Source organism: Gymnodraco acuticeps, unplaced genomic scaffold (genome assembly GCF_902827175.1).
Source record: "Gymnodraco acuticeps unplaced genomic scaffold, fGymAcu1.1, whole genome shotgun sequence".
In the NCBI taxonomy this organism is placed as follows: domain Eukaryota; kingdom Metazoa; phylum Chordata; class Actinopteri; order Perciformes; family Bathydraconidae; genus Gymnodraco; species Gymnodraco acuticeps.
In genome coordinates, this window is record NW_022990353.1 from 439,480 (window position 1) to 458,343 (window position 18,864).

Consider the following 18,864-nt stretch of genomic DNA (forward strand, 5'->3'; position numbering starts at 1 on the left):
ACGCACATTATTTTCTTTTGTTAGATTCAGGGTCCATAATTGTTTAGTCTCACTGATAAAGAATGTTGTTACACTCCGAACTAGTTAAAACCTTGAGCTGCAGAAGAGTTCTTCAGAATTGGTTTTTACTTGAGTAAAAGTAGAAGTACTCAGATCTTGTGCTTGAGTAAAAGTAGAAGTACTCAGATCTTGTACTTGAGTAAAGTAGAAGTACTCAGATCTTGTACTTGAGTAAAGTAGAAGTAATCAGATCTTGTACTTAGTGAAAGTAGAAGTACCAGAGTGTAGGAATACTCTGTTACAGTAAAAGTCCTGCATTCAAAACGTTACTCAAGTAAAAGTAGGAAAGTATTCTCATCAAAATATAGTGAAAGTAGCGACAGTAAAAGTAGTCATTGTACAGATTGGTCCATTTCAGAATAATATATATGATATGTTTTATAATGATTGATCATGAAAGTGTTCTCAAAGCTGGTGAAGGTGCAGCTAGTCTGAATGACTTTGTATTCTGCAGGGTAGCTTGTGGATTTACTCCAGGTGGAACTAAAGTCTGATTCAACACTTGATTATATTTCACATCATTCATCCAGATTTGTAAAGTAACTAAAGGTATTAAATACATGTAGTGGAGTAAAAGTGCAAAGTAGCATGAACTTGAAATACTAAAGTGAAGAAGAAGTACCTCAAAATTGTACTTAAGTACAGTACTTAAGTAAGTTATCAATATTTAAACAGACATGTAGAGAACCTCTTCTGCCGACAGGGGGCAGGAGCGCGCTTTTCATGTTATGTTACTACCAGATAAAACCTCAACCGATGAGGAAGTTGCGGTACGTATTTTCAAAATAAAAGTCAGATATTTTTGCAAAATTATTAATATATCATTTTTTTCTGAGAAAGAATAATCAGAAGAACTCAATCTTCTTTTCTTTTTTTACTATTCGTCACAACCCACATGTTGATAATTGTACATTCCTATATATTAAATACATATATATAGTTACAGGAGCACAATGATATATTTAAAAACATATAATAAAATAGTCACATTACAATTAGAGTTCAGAGAATTCCCAAGTCAAGCATTTTTTTTACTCTTGGTCACGTGACGTCCTGGGAGAGGGATCCCTCCTCTGTTGCTCTCCCTGAGGTTTCTCCCATGTTCCCTTTAAACTGTGGGTTTTCTCCGGAAGTGTTTCCTTGTACGATGTGAGGGTCTAAGGACAGAGGGTGTCGTATTGTCATACTGATATTCTGTACAAACTGTGAAGTCCACTGAGAGTTTAGAGAATGTTGTTCTCGTGTCTCCCAGTTGACGCTTTTATTCTGAAAGCACCTCCCTCGGATGTCCTGCTCCTGTTTTATTGCAGTGGACCAGAGCCAGCTGTTTTTGAGCAGAACAGCTGAGGTTTTATTTTTCACTCATCGCACTCTTTCATTTCCATTTAACCTCCAGCTTTTTTTATTCCCCCACTCCTTCTCCAGCGTCTTCATCCATTTCTCTTATAGTGTGTGTGCGAGTGTGTGTGTTTTTGTGTGTGTGTGCGCGTGTGTGCGTGTGTGTGCACCGAGCATGGTGGTGTCAACATCACAACAAGTCGCCCTGGCTTTCACTGCCGTGCTTTTCACGTTTGTTGTCCTGCCCAGGATGTTCGGGGTTGGCGGAGGATCCGGGACCAAAGAGACCCGGTTCGACCCCCGGCTCTCCAGAAAAGGTAAGAACAAGGGATCCAGATCTTGTACTTGAGTAAAAGTAGAAGTACTCAGATCTTGTACTTGAGTAAATGTAGAAGTACTCAGTTCTTGTACTTGAGTAAAAGTAGAAGTACTCAGATCTTGTACTTGAGTAAAAGTAGAAGTACCAGAGTGTAGGAGTACTCTGTTACAGTAAAAGTCCTGCATTCAAAATGTTACTCAAGTAAAAGTAGAAAAGTATTATCATCAAAATATAGTGAAAGTAGTGTTTTATTTTGTGCAATCAAACTGCAATGTGCAATAGAAACACCTGTTTGAGGCAGCTCAGAGAAGCAGGTATTTTATTGTGAAAAGCCTTTTTTGAATTAGCCTAACAATGTATAATATCATCCTAGTCATCTACTGACAGGATGTGCGGTTTATGCTAATTCTTTGTAATTGCTTTTTCTAGCAGCTCGTTCTACCTTTAGGCATTTTGTTTTATCTTACCCTCATTACCTCTGCCCGCCCTACCACCTGTCCTCTGGACCCTATCCCCTCAAACCTCCTTCAGACTATCGCTCCTGATATTCTACCGTTTCTCACCCATTTCATCAACACTTCTCTAACTTCTGGTCACTTTCCAAACAGTCTCAAGGAGGCAAGAGTAAACCCTCTCCTAAAGAAACCCACTCTCAACCCGTCAGATGTTCTAAACTACAGGCCTGTCTCTCTACTCCCGTTCCTGTCTAAATCACTTGAACGCGCTGTCTTTAGACAACTCTCCTGCTATCTCCATCAGAACAACCTTCTGGATCCGCACCAGTCTGGTTTCAAGGCAGGTCACTCCACAGAAACTGCCCTCCTTGCTGTCACGGAGGAACTGCACACTGCTAAAGCAGCCTCCCTCTCCTCTGTCATCATCCTGTTGGACCTGTCTGCTGCATTCGACACGGTGAATCATCAGATCCTCCTTCGCGCTCTCCAAGAACTTGGAGTTTCAGGCTCTGCACTTTCCCTCCTCACCTCATACCTCAAAGACCGTACCTACAGGGTAGCTTGGAGAGGGTCTGAGTCCGACCCTTGTCAATTAACTACAGGGGTCCCTCAGGGCTCTGTCCTTGGTCCCCTCCTCTTCTCCCTGTACACAAACTCGCTCGGATCAGTCATTAGCCCGCATGGTTTTTCATACCACTGCTACGCTGACGACACCCAATTAATTCTGTCCTTTCCCCGCTCAGAGACCCAGGTCGTCGCACGCATCTCTGCTTGTCTAGCTGACATCTCTCAGTGGATGTCTGCTCACCACCTCAAGCTCAACCTTGACAAGACTGAGCTGCTCTTCCTTCCGGCAAAAGATTGTCCCACTCTTGACCTGACTATCAACATCGGCACCTCAGTTGTTTCCCCGACTCAGACTGCAAGGAATCTGGGTGTGACCCTAGATAACAACCTGTCCTTCACTGCAAACATCGCTGCTACAACCCGTTGCTGCAGATACACGCTTTACAACATCAGGAGGATACGTCCCCAGCTGACTCAGAAAGCGACGCAGCTTCTGGTCCAGGCTCTCGTCATCTCACGCCTAGACTACTGCAACTCCCTCCTGGCTGGTCTACCTGCATGTGCCATCCGACCTCTGCAGCTCATCCAGAATGCAGCGGCTCGTCTGGTCTTCAACCTTCCTAAATGTTCCCACACCACGCCGCTCCTCCGCTCCCTCCACTGGCTTCCGGTAACTGCTAGAATCCACTTCAAGACACTGGTACTTGCTTACCATGCTGCGAATGAATCTGGCCCTTCCTACATCCAGGACATGGTTAAACCGTACACCCCAGCGCGTGCACTACGCTCTGCATCAGCCAAACAGCTCGCTGCACCCGCACTGCGAGGGGGACCCAAGTTCCCATCAGCTAAAACACGTGGGTTTGCTATCCTGGCTCCAAGATGGTGGAATGAGCTCCTCATTGACATCAGGACAGCAGATAGCTTACACACCTTCCGGCGCAGACTGAAAACTCATCTCTTTCGACTCCACTTCGAGCGATAGAATGACTAACAAAATTACTTGTAATAAAGGACTGGCTTATCTAAAGCCAGTTGAGTAGCACTTGAAATATTTTAGGTCTATGAAACCTGATGTACTTATATGATTCTGTTTTCTTCAAGTTTGTATTTTGTTGGTCGAACCTACTTATTGTAAGTCGCTTTGGATAAAAGCGTCAGCTAAATGCAATGTATCTTACTCGTCCCCGGCTTGAGCTTGAATCTCAGGATCCATGTATCTGTGATCCTCTCCAGAATGGAAGTAGTCATCACATACAGAGCATCAACTAGTTCCTGAGCAGTGTCCTTCACATGCTGATATCCAAGAGAGGGAGTTACACAGTCACAAGATGGAGGAATAGAAAGCAGTATTCAATGTTTACTTCAGATTAGCTCCACGTCAGAAATGAGCATGCTTGATGTCTCTCTCCATAGAGGCTGAATCATCATGTTAATCACATAGCTATCATATGCCTCAAACAGTCCTGATGCTCTTCTAGGTAATCACACATCCTGTCATGTTCACAGCTACAGTTGGGATACCTTTGTTATCATGTTACTCTGATACTGGAAGAGGACATTCAGTATTTCCCCAACAAATAAAAAGCATATCTTCCACCCACTGTAATCAGAATCCTCTCCCTTTGTTCCCCCTCATGTTGTTCTGGTATCAGCTGGTCCGGGTCCAGGTGCAGTGAGAGATCAGCCGATGAACCTGAACGCACCGGGTTCCCCTCAGAGCCCGGAGAACATGCAGCAGATGAAGAAGCTGATGGAGCAAGAGATGAAGAGCGACAACAAGTTCAAATCCAACAGCAACAAGGGCTACGTGTTCACGCTGATGCCTCTCTACGCCATCGGGCTCGGAGTGTTTGCAGCCTATAAATTCTTAAAGGTGAGTAAGTCTAGCTCATGGGGACCTGTTGGGAACACGGAGATGTTGAGTACCACAACGTTTTATGTTAGAAATGTATAGTACGGGCCCCCAGCACATAGAAACTACCGGATGCTAACTTTCATATGTTGAGCAATTTGCACATTAGCACAAGTTGCATTAATTAGCATATCACATTACATGTCACTTGTTAGACGCTTTTATCCAAAGCGACTTACATTCTCAATACTGTGGGCAATCCCCACAGGAGCAATTTGGGGTGAAGAGTCCCAGGGACACAACGACATGCTGACTGCAGTGGGGTTTGAACCTGTGACCCCCTGATCCCAACACCAATGCACAACCCACTGCACCACACGCAGACAGTAGCTAAACAATTGCTTGGCAGATTTGGACAATTTCGGAGTGGTTTTGGAGGTCATTGAGGATGTTGAATCCTTTTTCTGCCATTTTCAGGGTCAAGCACAGCAGTTTTAACCCAAAAGTGGCCATATTTAACAGATTTTTATTTAATTTTTGGACGTTTTTAAAGATTGAGGGGACTCAAAACTGCCATTTTTGGCGACACTTAATTTAGGATTAGATACACTGTCCAATAACATCATAAAAAGACAGGTACTAACTTGTCTTTTCTCATGTTCTCATGATAAAAGAGGAGGGTGTGGCTCAGCGCGTTGATCTTTGGGTGGATCAGGAGCACAGGTTCAATCCCCACTGCAGTCAGCATGTCGTTGTGTCCTTGGGCAAGACACTTCATCCCAAATTGCTCTTGTGGGGATTGCCCACAGTATTGATGTGCAAGTCGTCTAAATGACATGAGACTTGGAACAAATGAGCAGCTTTTCAAAATCTTGAAAATCTTGGAGCTGGGCGTGTCTGAAAGCTTGGGGATTTTTTGCGACCAACAACCAATCACATGAATCTCCCGCCCCCGACATACAAAGCAAAAAACCCCGGGGATTTTATGCGAGCAATAACTCCCCAAATAGGCGAAAACCTACCAGTTTCACCCACTGTCTCTGCCACCTCCCTCCATGCCTGGTTCCTCCGGTTTGTATCCCGTTAATAGTTCTGGTCGTAAAGAACCGGGTGATTTGCTACCGTAATTTCTCGTTTGGAATATGAGGAAATGAACTGCGGTCTGGTTCTCCCTGCTTACACGTGGTTTGATTGGCTGACGCTTCCAGCTCAGCTTCAAAAGTTGAACATTGCTCAACTTTTGAATCCTGGAAATCCTGGAAATCTTCGCTTCGCTCCCCCACAATGCAGTTCGGCAAAAAGCGAGGCAAAGTGACGTCATCCTCATTCAAAGTCAATGGGCAGAGAAGCGTTGGAAGATTTGTTTAAAGCTGCATTTACAAATGTGATAAACGAATTTGCAAAACCAACATGGCGTCATGTTTTTCCACCTACAGATAAAGTCTGCAGATGACAAGGAACAACAAAAGGAGAAAGTTGTGAAAGGAGCAAAGAAATCAGTGGAAGCAGGTGTGTGTGTTTCATCCCCATCTGATTGCTGTTTGTATATCTGTGTTTCCTCAAATCAAACAAACATGCGAGTGTTGAATTACCCCTGAAGGCACCCTCTCTGCACACTTTGTGTTTGTTCTGGTGCAGAGAACCAGCTGAATGAGCTGGAACAAAGGCTGACGCAGACGGAGAGGATGCTGAACTCCATCCTCACTCAGCTGGACCCGCTCACTAACTGGTTTGTTTTCATGCTCTCTGCTTCTGTTAGAGTGTACGTAACAATTTCACCAGGAGACTATGCTCCAATTCAAACACTGAGTAAGTGCATTGAACAAATCAATGACTGGATGTGTCAGAACTTTCTCCGATTGAACAAAGATAAAACTGAGGTAATGGTTTTCGGAGCCAAGGCAGAACGTATAAAAGTTAGCGCTGAGCTTCAGTCTGCAATGTTCAAAACAACAGATAGAGCCAGAAATCTAGGTGTAGTCATGGACTCTGACCTGAGTTTCAACAGTCACATTAAAACAGTTACTAAATCAGCCTACTATCACCTAAAGAATATATCTAGGATTAAAAGACTAATGTCACAGCAGGATTTGGAAAAAGCTTGTCCATGCTTTTATCTTCAGTAGACTCGACTACTGCAATGGTGTCTTCACAGGTCTCACTAAAACATCTATTAGGAAGCTGCAGCTGATTCAGAACGCTGCTGCTCGAGTCCTCACTAACACTAAGAAAGTGGATCACATCACTCCTGTTCTGAAGTCTTTACACTGGCTTCCTGTGTGTCAAAGAATAGATTTCTAAATACTGCTGCTGGTTTATAAAGCACTGAATGGTTTAGGCCCAAAATACATTTCTGACCTCCTGCTAAACTGATGAACCATCCAGATCTCTCAGGTCTTCAGGGACTGGTCAGCTTTCTGTCCCCAGAGTCAGAACTAAACATGGAGAAGCAGCGTTCAGTTATTATGCTCCAAATATCTGGAACAAACTCCCAGAAACCTGCAGGTCCGCTGCAACTCTGACTACTTTTAAATCCAGCAAGAAGACTTTTCTTTTTGTCGCTGCTTTTAATTGAACTATTCATATCTTAACTGCACTGTAACTTTTATCCATGTATTTTTTTTCTTTTAATGTTTATTTTATTAGCTTTTCTTTTGAATGACTGATTTTAAATGCCATTTTCTTAATGTCTTTCATTTTCTGTAAAGCACTTTGAATTGCCTTGTGTTGAAAGGTGCTATATAGATAAACTTGCCTTGCCTTCTGAAACATGATCCTCACGTCACTCTGCCTGTCCCTTTTCATTTAGCTGGCCTACAGTATAAAGGAGGGCACAGGGGATTGAGTAAATGTACTTTACACCAGATATATATTTGTTTTCATTTCTCTTCAGTGTGAAGTCCGTGGCCCTGGATCAAAAGAACGAGATCATGTCTCAGCTGCAGACCATCCGCGTCCTGATGAAGAAGAGAGGCATGGACTGCCCCCCAATCAACATCAACGGTACATAGTGTTTGATCGAGTTCTTAGGACACACTATTCACACTGTTACTTCCCAGTTAGCTTAGTAACCGCATGCATCTCACACCTATAGTTACAATGTTAGCGTGCATGAATGCAGCGTGCTAACTGTGAAATGCTTCCAATGAAAAAGACCCAAACCAGCAACCTGCAGGATAGATGATAAGATATTGAAAATGCAGTCACGCCATCTCTCGATCTGGCTTCAGCTTTGGTTTCTTGCCATAAACCACAATTTGAATTTTGACTTTGGCAGACACGCCGACACACGTTTTTAGAGAAATGTTTTGCATCTGATTTTACAATTACAAATGTGGTTGAAGTCTGATTTGCAAACACGGTTTCTGCATGAAAATTCCCATATTTTACATACTGTAGTTCTAGGTTGAAAATTGTCAAATATTTACAGTGACAATATTAAACAGTATGGTGAATCCAACACATATTTATACACCAGAGAATGTTGCAGCAGATGCAGTAGAGACCTCAGTTTATCATATATCCATACACCATGTCATACATATGTATAAACAGGGCCGCCTTAATGCACGGGCTGACCTGGGGCCTCATTTATAAAGGGATATACGCTCAAAGCGTACGCCAGTTTCTACGCAATGTTTGCGATTTATAAAATACTAACTTGACGGGAAAACGTGCGGTCCTCCACGCAAACTCTAACCCATGCGTACGCACTAAGCACAACAACGGGAGAGACGAGAAACTGCGACACCGTTGGCAGAAGGAAGAATGGAGAGAAATATGTGGAAATAATACCATCAGACCCGGCGCCAGAACAAATCTAAAGGGAGGGCATATGATTTTCATGGGAGGGCCCACAACACCGTCACATGCTGCGGGCCTGCGGCACAATATATATCAAACAGCAAGGCCAACAGCATTGCGCAAAGACGCACACTTATCGCAAATACATACACAAATAAAGGGCAACAGAAATAAACGTAATAACGGCTCCGTGCCAGCTGATCTGCACCAAAGTACTAATTTCCTTATTTGTTTCCTTGCGTATCTCTCTCTCTCCGCAAACTCTCACATGAAATGTGTTCTTTTGATGCGGCATGCCTTAGCAGTCCTTTATCAGTCTGTAATGCGTGTTTCCAGTCGCAAAAACCTTTGACAGTAAAAGCCGCATCAGATGAAGACGTATTCACTTTAAACTGTCTACAGGGGAATCAAAAGGCTGCGTCTGCTTTTAAAGAATATTCAAGCCATGGTCTGTTGTTGTTCCATGCAGCGGCTAAAGTGCGCTTCTTTCCTGAAAACAATCTCCCTGGATAACGATCCACCTGGTTGGGTTTATTAACCCCAAGATCATCTGGGGCTGTTGGTCTTTGAGCGGTTGCTGGCCCAATAGTACCTGTTGATGTGCTGCAAGGTAGCGTCTGTAGTGGAGACATCGGCACGGAGGAGGAGGAGGATGCTGCCGGGTGTGGTACAGGGTGTGGCAACGCAGGTGGTGACGGTAGGGGCACAAGGAGCTGTGCCTCGGAGGACAGTGTTGGTGGCGGCCGCCTTGATGAGTCAAGGCTTGGGCTCGCTAACTCAGCCCCGGGGTTTGCCGAGGCAAGGCGTGCTGCTGCATCGGCTGCAGTTCTTTCATCGCTATTTCGTTTTTAATAAATCCTTAGACCTTTTGAGCCAATTTCTGATGTCCATTGTGTAATTCAAACATAAATGGGAATCTACAGAATGCACAATAAACAAATCCAGAATAGGCGGCAGAGTGTGACGCTGTGATTGGTCTAAATGTGGACGAATCACAAATCACAACAGACACATGAATTTATTTGATGTAGCCTGCGATTTTTTTGTTTTAGTTACGATCTGACATCACATACATCGTAGCATAAAAGTTCACAGTTTATTTATAACAACAACAAAAAAAATATATATTTTTTAATTTTTATAAATAATAAAAATCGTGTTTATTGGGGAGGGCAATAATGTCAAATGGGAGGGCCTGGCCCTCCCACGGCGCCGGGCATGAATACCGTCAATAAAATGTTACCTCATTTATCATATAGAATTCATTTTCAAACATTGATTAAAGCCAATCTTAAAATGATTAAACAAACGCCTGTTTGCGACTCCTCAGTGCACACAAAAACATAACCTGGAGAAATAAATAAATACGGAAATGTTATTTAAAACCACCTGGAATATGTTGTGATAATGTTATGAAATGTTTTCTCATAAATGATGCGGTAAGCAGGAGGACAGAGTTACATCTAAACTGACGCCGTTTTGCATTTCTATAGGTTGTAGATACGAGCATGGTTACTATCACCTTTAATCATGTTTTATGCCGTTTGCCAAGACTTGATAAGTCGCTCGTAAAACACAGGAGGTATGGAAACTAAGAACACCATATGTTATGTGGTAAATTGTACAGCTAATATAACACAACACATTAGTTGTATTTCCTTTAACTGGTGGATATAGAGTTGCTGCAGTGGAGACGCTGCGCACAGCTGATCGACAGCTGGGACACAAACCACCAAATACAAAAACATAATTCAGATGCAGTCGTCATGACTCCACTCCGGAGGGATTCCCCGAATATTTCTTACAGTTTCTCATCAAGGGGGGGTCTCCTGTCCCCGGTGCAGGTGAATCGGGAAATGTCGGAACATTTCTGTACCTATTTTTTGGATTTCTACTAGCAACCTTCCCATGTGAATCCTACGCATGGCGTTATAAATGAGGCCACCGATCTCCGGTAGGCCTATCATGAGCCAATACAAAACATTTTTTTTTTTAGAATATGAAACTTTTATTTCCAAAATCACACGATAAATACATTTTTGAAGCTTGTAAAGGGAAAATGACAGCTCTCCCTCGCACCCTGCTCTTCCACAGCGCCGCCCCCCCTCCCTCCGGCTGAAATTATGAATGTAAGGCGTATAGTATCTAATCATAGATAACACGGCAGGGTCCGTTACAGTTTGTTTTCATCTGATTTCAAATAAACAAAGTCTTGGCTTTCAGAATATTAAACTTGTTTCGGCAAATTCAGATGATAAATACAACTTTGAAGCTTCGGCATCATTACAAGCGGAGAACGGAGTAACTTGACGTCACAGCAGGCATAACAACAGCTGGCTGTTTCTCGTGAGTGTTTTCCCCGGGAAACAAACGCAATACACACAAAGCAAAATTACACAAACACGTATATACACACACACACACACACACACACACACACACACACACACACACACACACACACACACACACACACACACACACACACACACACACACACACACACACACACACACACACACACACACTCGTGAGCTTCCCCCAGGCAGTAATCCAAACGAAAATATCTTCCCTCCGTAGTATTTTGATAATTTGCTCCGCTAATCAATCAGACCGATGGATTCCAGAGATGACTCCGAAACAGTCAGTGGGCACCACTTAACAGCCAATGAGAATATGTTTCACATGTGACTTGTTCAAATTGCGAGTGATTGAGTGACAGATGAAGGTTGTTTAGGAGAAACAGTTTGAGAAGAAAAAGTTTGAGAGCGGCGCTCGGAAAAGGAAATTGTTGAGGGAAAAGGAGTTTCGAGACAAGCAGCTATTACAAAACATGCCGAAGCTTACAGGTTGTTTTAAACCTGTAGGCCAGGATGAGGAGGAAGGACAGGTGAGTTCTGTACCGAGCGGCAGCGGTGCCGGCCGCGGGGCCTCGGAGCCAAGTAGGCCGTCTGGTTCTGATAGCGATGAGAGGAAAAACAGACAGGAGGGACATTATCTGTTGGAGGAGATGGAGAGGACGATGGGGACTTGCTACGTGGAGGGGAGCCAACGGAAACCGGACAGATACATGAGGGAGGCCCGATACGTCACTCATCTGGAGGAGAGGACCAGGCGCGCGTAGAGCAGAGTGGAGAAGTGCGATCACAGAGCCTGCCGAGGCTATAAATGACTTGTTGTTTAAATAGGGGGCCTACAAAAACTATCAGCCTCAGGGCCTGATGGCAGGTTAAGGCGGGCTTGTGTATAAAGTGTCTTTTAAAGAACTTTGGCTGAAACACAAAATAAGAGAGAGGAGAATCAGGTGTTACAGCCGCCTCCGTGCAGCTTTTTCTAGTACAGTAGACAAAGGAATAACCTGTTTTGCATGTTCTGTGCTGCGGGGCTTTTCTGTGGTTTCGTCCCAGAATCTGAAACCAAAATACTAACCTGCTGATTATACTTTCAACCCGTCATCCAGAGACATGCAAATGGCGGCTGAAGTGTTTACTTTCAACGTGAACCGTCACACTATAGCTGCACACAGTACGTTATACGGTACATTTACAAATAGTGGTTGTCTTTAACTTGAGATACAAAGAGAACCAAACATTAGAAAATAACTACATCGTGTTTTGGTAAGAAGCCTCCTCCTTTTCTTCCTGTTTTAATTTGCTTTAGGATCTGTTAAAGGTGGGGTAGGTAATTTTGGAGAAAGCAGCTCGAGTGCGCGAGAATTTGAAAACACACAGCCGGAGAAAATCTGCCACTTCCTCACAGAGCCCCTCCTCCAACACACACGAACATGACCAATGAGGGCACGAGATCAGTTTGTGGCCAGATGGAAGGCTGACAGGCAGGTAGGCCATCCAGTTACTTTAGCCGGGCCGGCTCAGATGATTGGTCGAGCTTTTTACAGCGCTACGGCTTCCACTGATGATATGTTTTATGTATTTGTTGTCAAAGCACTTCAGATATTCATTGCTATCGGGATGTTAAGAGCATTCCATGGAATATAACAAAAAGTGTGTCTGAAGTGAATTACCTACCCCTACCTTTAATTTTTTTTTTGGAAAACTTTATTTTATATTATTTGGGCAGTACATGATATACACAAGTTACATTAATAATACACATAAAACACAATGAATACATATATAAATAACATAAAGAGGGCACGTTTATATTCCAATGAGACTCAGCTCGGTCACAGACTCAAAACGCCCCATGGCTGAGTCTGGGATTTGTCCAGGGTTTTTCTTCTCCTTAGTTCAGTAAGTATTTGTTTCACGATGGTGCCACTGTTTATGATCGTCTGATTTAGATGTTCATACATGTGATACAAATGACCAGCTGAAAAAGGTCCCTGTGTTTATTGTCCATCCCCTCATCCAGAATACAATACATGATTGAGATATCATTTACATTGAAGTCTAACCCGATGCCCCGTAGGAGCGACCACACCTCCTGGGCTCTGTAGCAGTCCATGAGGAGGTGCTGTAGAGTCTCGTCCTCCTCACAGTTAATCATGGGGCATGTTCTAGTTGTCACATAGCAGCTCCATGAGACCACAGCTCTGACCGCAAGTCTGTTGACAGCCACCTCACGTCTCTCATGCTCTCTGATAACTGTTTACTTTTGACTAATTTTAAGACTTCGTTACCTTCGTCAGGTGTTTTTGTATGCTATAACACCTCCATATTTGAAATCGTTAAAAAAATTACTCTATTCGGTAGTCCGATCCAATCGATCTCTAAATGCTGAACTTCAGTTGTGAAGTCACCATAAAGTAACTTGTAATATGGTCCATTTCTAGCTCTGCCTCTTCTTTTCTTCCATCCCATTTCTCCATCCTCAACCCAAGGTGCTTTCCTATCGATTGCAGCCGAGATGTTTTTTACGAAGGTAAATCAGAGTCTCTGCTGCCCTGAGATACTTCACACAGAAATGCTGTCCATTTGTTGAATGCAATTAAACCTGCATTAGCGTTGAAAGCTTTCTGGCGGTTAATAGCAGGAATAAATCCCTCCGTGACTTCTTTCTGCAGGAAGTGTTGGGTTTCGTTGATGGTTACTGAACAGCTCACAAGTGACAGGAAAGACTTGATGAACGAAAGCAATATTTCTAATGTTTGTTTTTAAAAGTGACAGCAGAACATATCTGTTTACGGAGGCTGTGGCTCAGTGGACAGTGTGCTGGACTTCGAATCAGAGGATAGCAAGTTCGAGTCCCACTGCAGTCAGCTTGTCGTTTTGGGGAGGTATTTTCTGTGTTAGAGTTTTACTCGCTACAGGGTGTACTTTGAGGGTTTGTGACTGCAGACCGTTTACATGCAGAACAACCTTCATAACAACAAGGGGACGGGTCATAACCGGAAAAGCATGACATGGGACCTTTAAGATGAATTGGTTATGTTACAGTAGCTGCTAGAATACTTCAGAGTTTTCCACATGGCTTCTGTTGCATATCTCTTTTTAATGCCGCTATCCACTGAGACTTAACTGTGTTTTAAATTCTGGCTTTTATCAGATAATAATAATAATAAGTATAATGATAATAATAGTTATATAAATCAACATTTACATTTTTTATAAAATCAATAAAACAATAAAAAAACTAATAAAATAATAAGAATGAAGACCAACTTAAAAGGGAATGTCGCTAATAAAACTATAAAATATATACAATAAATAAAAGCCTATAAAATAAATCAATAAAAGGGGGTTGTCTAATAAAACTCTAACCTAAAAATATATGTTTTCAGCTGTTTTTTATCAATGGAAAATGCCCTTCACTTTTAAATCCGTTAAACATTCATGTTTGTCATCTTGCAATCTACCCATTTATTTAAATAGTTGTCAATGCAATAAACCGTATTTAATTTAGTCTTAATTTACATTATTTAATTTCATATTCTGTTCTTGTACATATCATATTCTATTGACATGTATATAGACTTCTTGCACTACTTTTTTATTACAGATGTTGCATTGTTGGAGGGGCTCATGTCTGAAGAATTTCATTGCCATTTCTACACCGTAGCTTCTGTGCGTATGACAATACAAACTTTTGAATCTTGAATATCGCCTGTCTTTCAGAGTCGTCCTGCGAGCGAAATCTAGACGACATCATCGAGTCGCTCAGAGCCAAAGACTCTGCAGCGGAAAGTTCTCCAGAAACGCCTGAAGCTTCGGAGCAGATCCGTCCGAGGGGTTTGGAAGACGATGCTGCAGCAGAAGGTGAAGAGATGAAGGAGCTGAAACCTGAGGAGTCAGACGGGGAAGTGGCCGAGAAAGAAGAAGGAGAGGAGGAAGAGGAAGAGGAAGAGGAGGAAGGTTTGGAGGACTCTGAGCTCATGCCTTCTTTAGAGGACTCCTCTGAGACAAACATTGAGGACGTTGGATCAGAGCAGCTTGTTTCTGGCCTCAGGCGTCGAAACAAGCCCGACTGAACTCACTGTGGAGGAATGAGACGGATTATTATCAAAACCTGAATGTCTTTCTTTCCCAAATAGTCTTCTTGCCTGCAGTGTGAATGCAGAAATGTTAAGTACCCCAAAGCTTTATGTTAGAAATGTATGGTACGGGTCCCCAGCAATTTGCCTAGTTGGCATAAGTTGCATTCATGAGAATATGCAGACAATATTTCAAAAGTGGCTTGGCTGATTTGGACAATTTTGGTCTGGTTTTTCAGATGTTGAATCAATGTTTGACCTTTTTATGATCAGAAATGGGAGTTTTGAGTCTCCTAAAACTTTCAAATCGACCCAAAATTCATTAAGAAAACACATATGTCCACTTTCTGGTTAAAACTGCCCTTTTTGGTCCTGACCATGTTAGAAATTGATTAAATAACCTCCAAAACCACAACAAGATCATCCAAATCTGCCAGCCCATTTTATAACTATTGTCTGCATATGCTAACTAACGCAACTTAGGCTAATTGTATACACATGTCCAACATATGCAAGTTAGCATCCGGCAGTTTCTATGTGCTGGGGACCCGTACTCTACATGTCTATCATACAACTTTGGGGTATTCAACATTTCAGTGTTTACAACAGGACTCTATGAGATGGTAAACTAAAAGGCTGTCTACATATTAACAATAATCATATATTGCATTCATAGGAAACTCTAACACATGATGCTCTATTTTCCTGTTGCACTCACAGGGACCAGCACAAACACATGTGCACCAGGTCAACGAGTCAATATGATACTACTCTTCCTATAGATCAGGGGAGTCAAACTCAATTTCATCGCGGGCCACATTCGTATAAAGGTTGCACTCAAAGGGCCGGTTGTAACTATATTAATATATAGATACAATAATGTATTATATGACATTATTGCCTCTGAATTGGATTATTATCGGATAGGATAATAACTTAGTAATTAACTACGTCTGAAAGCAGAAGTCCAGGGCAAATAATTGCAAGTCTCTTCAGTGAGCACAAAAACGAGATGCATTGTGGGACATGTAGTTTATGGGCAACGTGCTACTGTAAAGTGGCATGTACCCGTATAATAAACGTATTATATTCTTTGCAAGCTCTTGCGGGGCCACATAAAATGAAGTCGCGGGCCGGTTTTGGCCCCCGGGCCTTGAGTTTGACACCCCTGCTATAGATGCAAAAAAGGGTTACATGACATATTAATCCTCTCTGTTTCTGTCAGACTACTCGTTTCATACCTTTGTAACATCTGTGAGAGGAATCTGCAGCGTGAAGTTACTCTTCCTACATTTATTCAGATTTTACCTACAATTTACTCCATTTTCATAATAACTTGGTGCTTACCAATGATAATGTTGTTGTAAATAGCAGTGTGCATGAATACTGTTTAAACTCAGACCCTCTTCCACCCTCACGGGAAGAAAAAAAAAAATCAATCCTCTTGCTGTTCCTCTCACTTCTGCACCACATGCACACTGGGCACAAAAACAGACGGAGGATAGACGTGTTGGAGGAGGAGCCCCAGCATTGTGTAGTGCTACTGGTTTTAGTCTTTGTGTGCTGACTTTAAAATGTCCTGCTAAAAGTCATTTTGCCAACACTTATCATTGCCTTTTTTTTAGGATGAAATCACTACATGTATATTTATTTGATTGGCTCTGTCGTTGGTTTCTATGCATTAAAAGGAGGCTGCATTTGCCATTACTTTTCACATGTTTATCCAGCTGTCCAACAGACTTAGGATAACAATACTGAGATGTCTTTTTGCGGTACTGTTGTTGCATTTCCTGCAGGTCTTTTAACGCTTATTTCCACTTTGATGAATGCCACAGGAAGTGAGCATTGGATTACTTAAAACCCCAGCTTCTCCGTGTGTTCATTTAGAGAACGAGTGCTTTCATGGTTTGCATCCTAACCCCGAACATCCTGTGTGCTGGGACTTTCCAGAAATGAAGGATTGATTGATTGATGACCATTTCCTGTTTAATCATAAAGGGATTGACTCTAATGCGCTGGAGGCGATGAGCAGAATATTCTAATGTGTGTTGTGAGAATGTGAACCTGTGTTTGGGTATACATCAAAACCAACTGCATGTGCTTTCTCAAATCATATGTAAATGTAATTATCATATAGGAAGATGACAATCATTTGGTCAACCATTTTAAATCATTGTATTTGGGATGTGTTTAATTGGATGTTTGTTGGATACTTATATCATTGAGAGAAGTGCATTTTATTGCTCAGTCATTGGGTACATACTATCAATGTGCTTTTCTAAATATCTCTTACTATTCAGGTGTGAATTTTTGTTTTTCAGTCATGTTATAATTAGTGCTGATCATCATTTTTGTGTGTTACAGTTTAGGACTCACTTTATTAGTAGATTATAGAATACAATTTGCTTAGTGTTTGGGAAAAATTCATTTAAAAATGAATTATGTTTGGAAAATTGAGATTCCCCATTAGCAGAGTGTAATAATTTAATATCACATGTTGTTATTGTGAAGCCCAGCCATCATTGCCCAATTATTGGCTGTTTTACCACTTAATCATGAGCTTATTTATCTATTCATTGCCACATCGTACATATTTGCCTTCATTTGTTTTCTAAATGTGTGTATTCTCAACTGGTCAGGCCTCGGGACCCACTTTTTTCCTTTTTCAATAAATCGTGACCCGATATTTTACATTACATTATTACATTACATTGCATTTAGCTGACGCTTTTATCCAAAGCGACTTACAATAAGTACATTCGACCAGGAAGACACAACCTTGAAGAAAACAGAATCATATAAGTACATCAGGTTTCATAGAGCCAAACATTTCAAGTGCTACTCAACTGGCTTTAGATAAGCCAGTCCTTTATTAGTATATAAGTGCTTTGTTAATAGTTCTATCGCTCGAAGTGGAGTCGAAAGAGATGAGTTTTCAGTTTGCGCCGGAAGGTGTGTAAGCTATCTGCTGTCCTGATGTCAATGGGGAGCTCATTCCACCATCTTGAACCACTCAAATCTATTCAACAACAAATCGTGCTGTAATATATACGCTTTTCAGCATACAATATTAATTAAAGTGAAGTGCAGTGCATATATCCCGTATATCCCCTTCACTGAACTAAAGTATGCTTTTAAATAAGGTTTAATGAGATGATGGAATCAAAGCTGAACTGTATCACATAGAAAGGCACATGCTGAAAACCCATCCCCAGAAGTGGGGTCTGGAGGGATTGTCCCCCAGGAGATTTTTAGAAATACTAACATATAAACTACGCATTCTGGTACACTCTGAGAATTAAATAAATAAATGTATTACTATCCGACATATTAATAATATTTTATGCCATTGTTTGTTTGTCACTTAGTTCTGACAGCTTGCTGCTCCTCACAGAGAGAAGAGCAAGGAGGAGAGAGTCTGTGTGACTTACTTTAGATTGTGGGTAAGGGTAGATTTGACAATGTTGTAAACTAACTAAGTAGATTTACTCAAGTAGCCTACTAACTAACATTTTGAGGTACTGGTACTTTACTTGAGTATTTCCATTTGATGCTTTGTACTTCTTCTCCACATGCATTTAATCCCTTTAGTTACTTTACAGATCTGGATGAATGATGTGAAATATAATCAAGTGTTAAATCAGACTTTAGTTCCACCTGGAGTAAATTCACAAGCTACTGTTGTGTAACTTGTGAAAAAAAAAAAATTCCAGGAAAGACAGACGACTTCTCAGTTTAACTATTTATTATGAGGCAAGGCATATAGCACCTTTCAACACAAGGCAATTCAAAGTGCTTTACAGAAAATGAAAGACATTAAGAAAATGGCATTTAAAATCAGGCATTAAAAAGCAAAGATAATAAAATAAACATTAAAAGAAAAAATGCATGGATAAAAGTTACAGTGCAGTTTAAGATGTAAATAATTCAATTAAAAGCAGCGGCAAAAAGAAAAGTCTTCAGCCCGGATTTAAAAGTAGTCAGAGTTGCAGCGGACCTGCAGGTTTCTGGGAGTTTGTTCCAGATATTTGGA

The 18,864-nt window shown here is 41.7% G+C and overlaps 1 protein-coding gene across 1 annotated transcript; it reads left to right on the top strand.

The window, feature by feature from the left end:
- Window positions 1–1,361: 1,361 nt before the first annotated feature.
- Window positions 1,362–17,517, top strand: LOC117551238 (acidic leucine-rich nuclear phosphoprotein 32 family member A-like). The gene is made up of 6 exons (XM_034224015.1): window positions 1,362–1,715; window positions 4,395–4,615; window positions 6,031–6,103; window positions 6,233–6,323; window positions 7,488–7,597; window positions 14,476–17,517. The coding sequence occupies exons 1-6, from the start codon at window positions 1,574–1,576 to the stop codon at window positions 14,826–14,828; spliced, it is 990 nt and encodes a 329-aa protein (XP_034079906.1). The 5' UTR covers window positions 1,362–1,573; the 3' UTR covers window positions 14,829–17,517.
- Window positions 17,518–18,864: the final 1,347 nt, after the last annotated feature.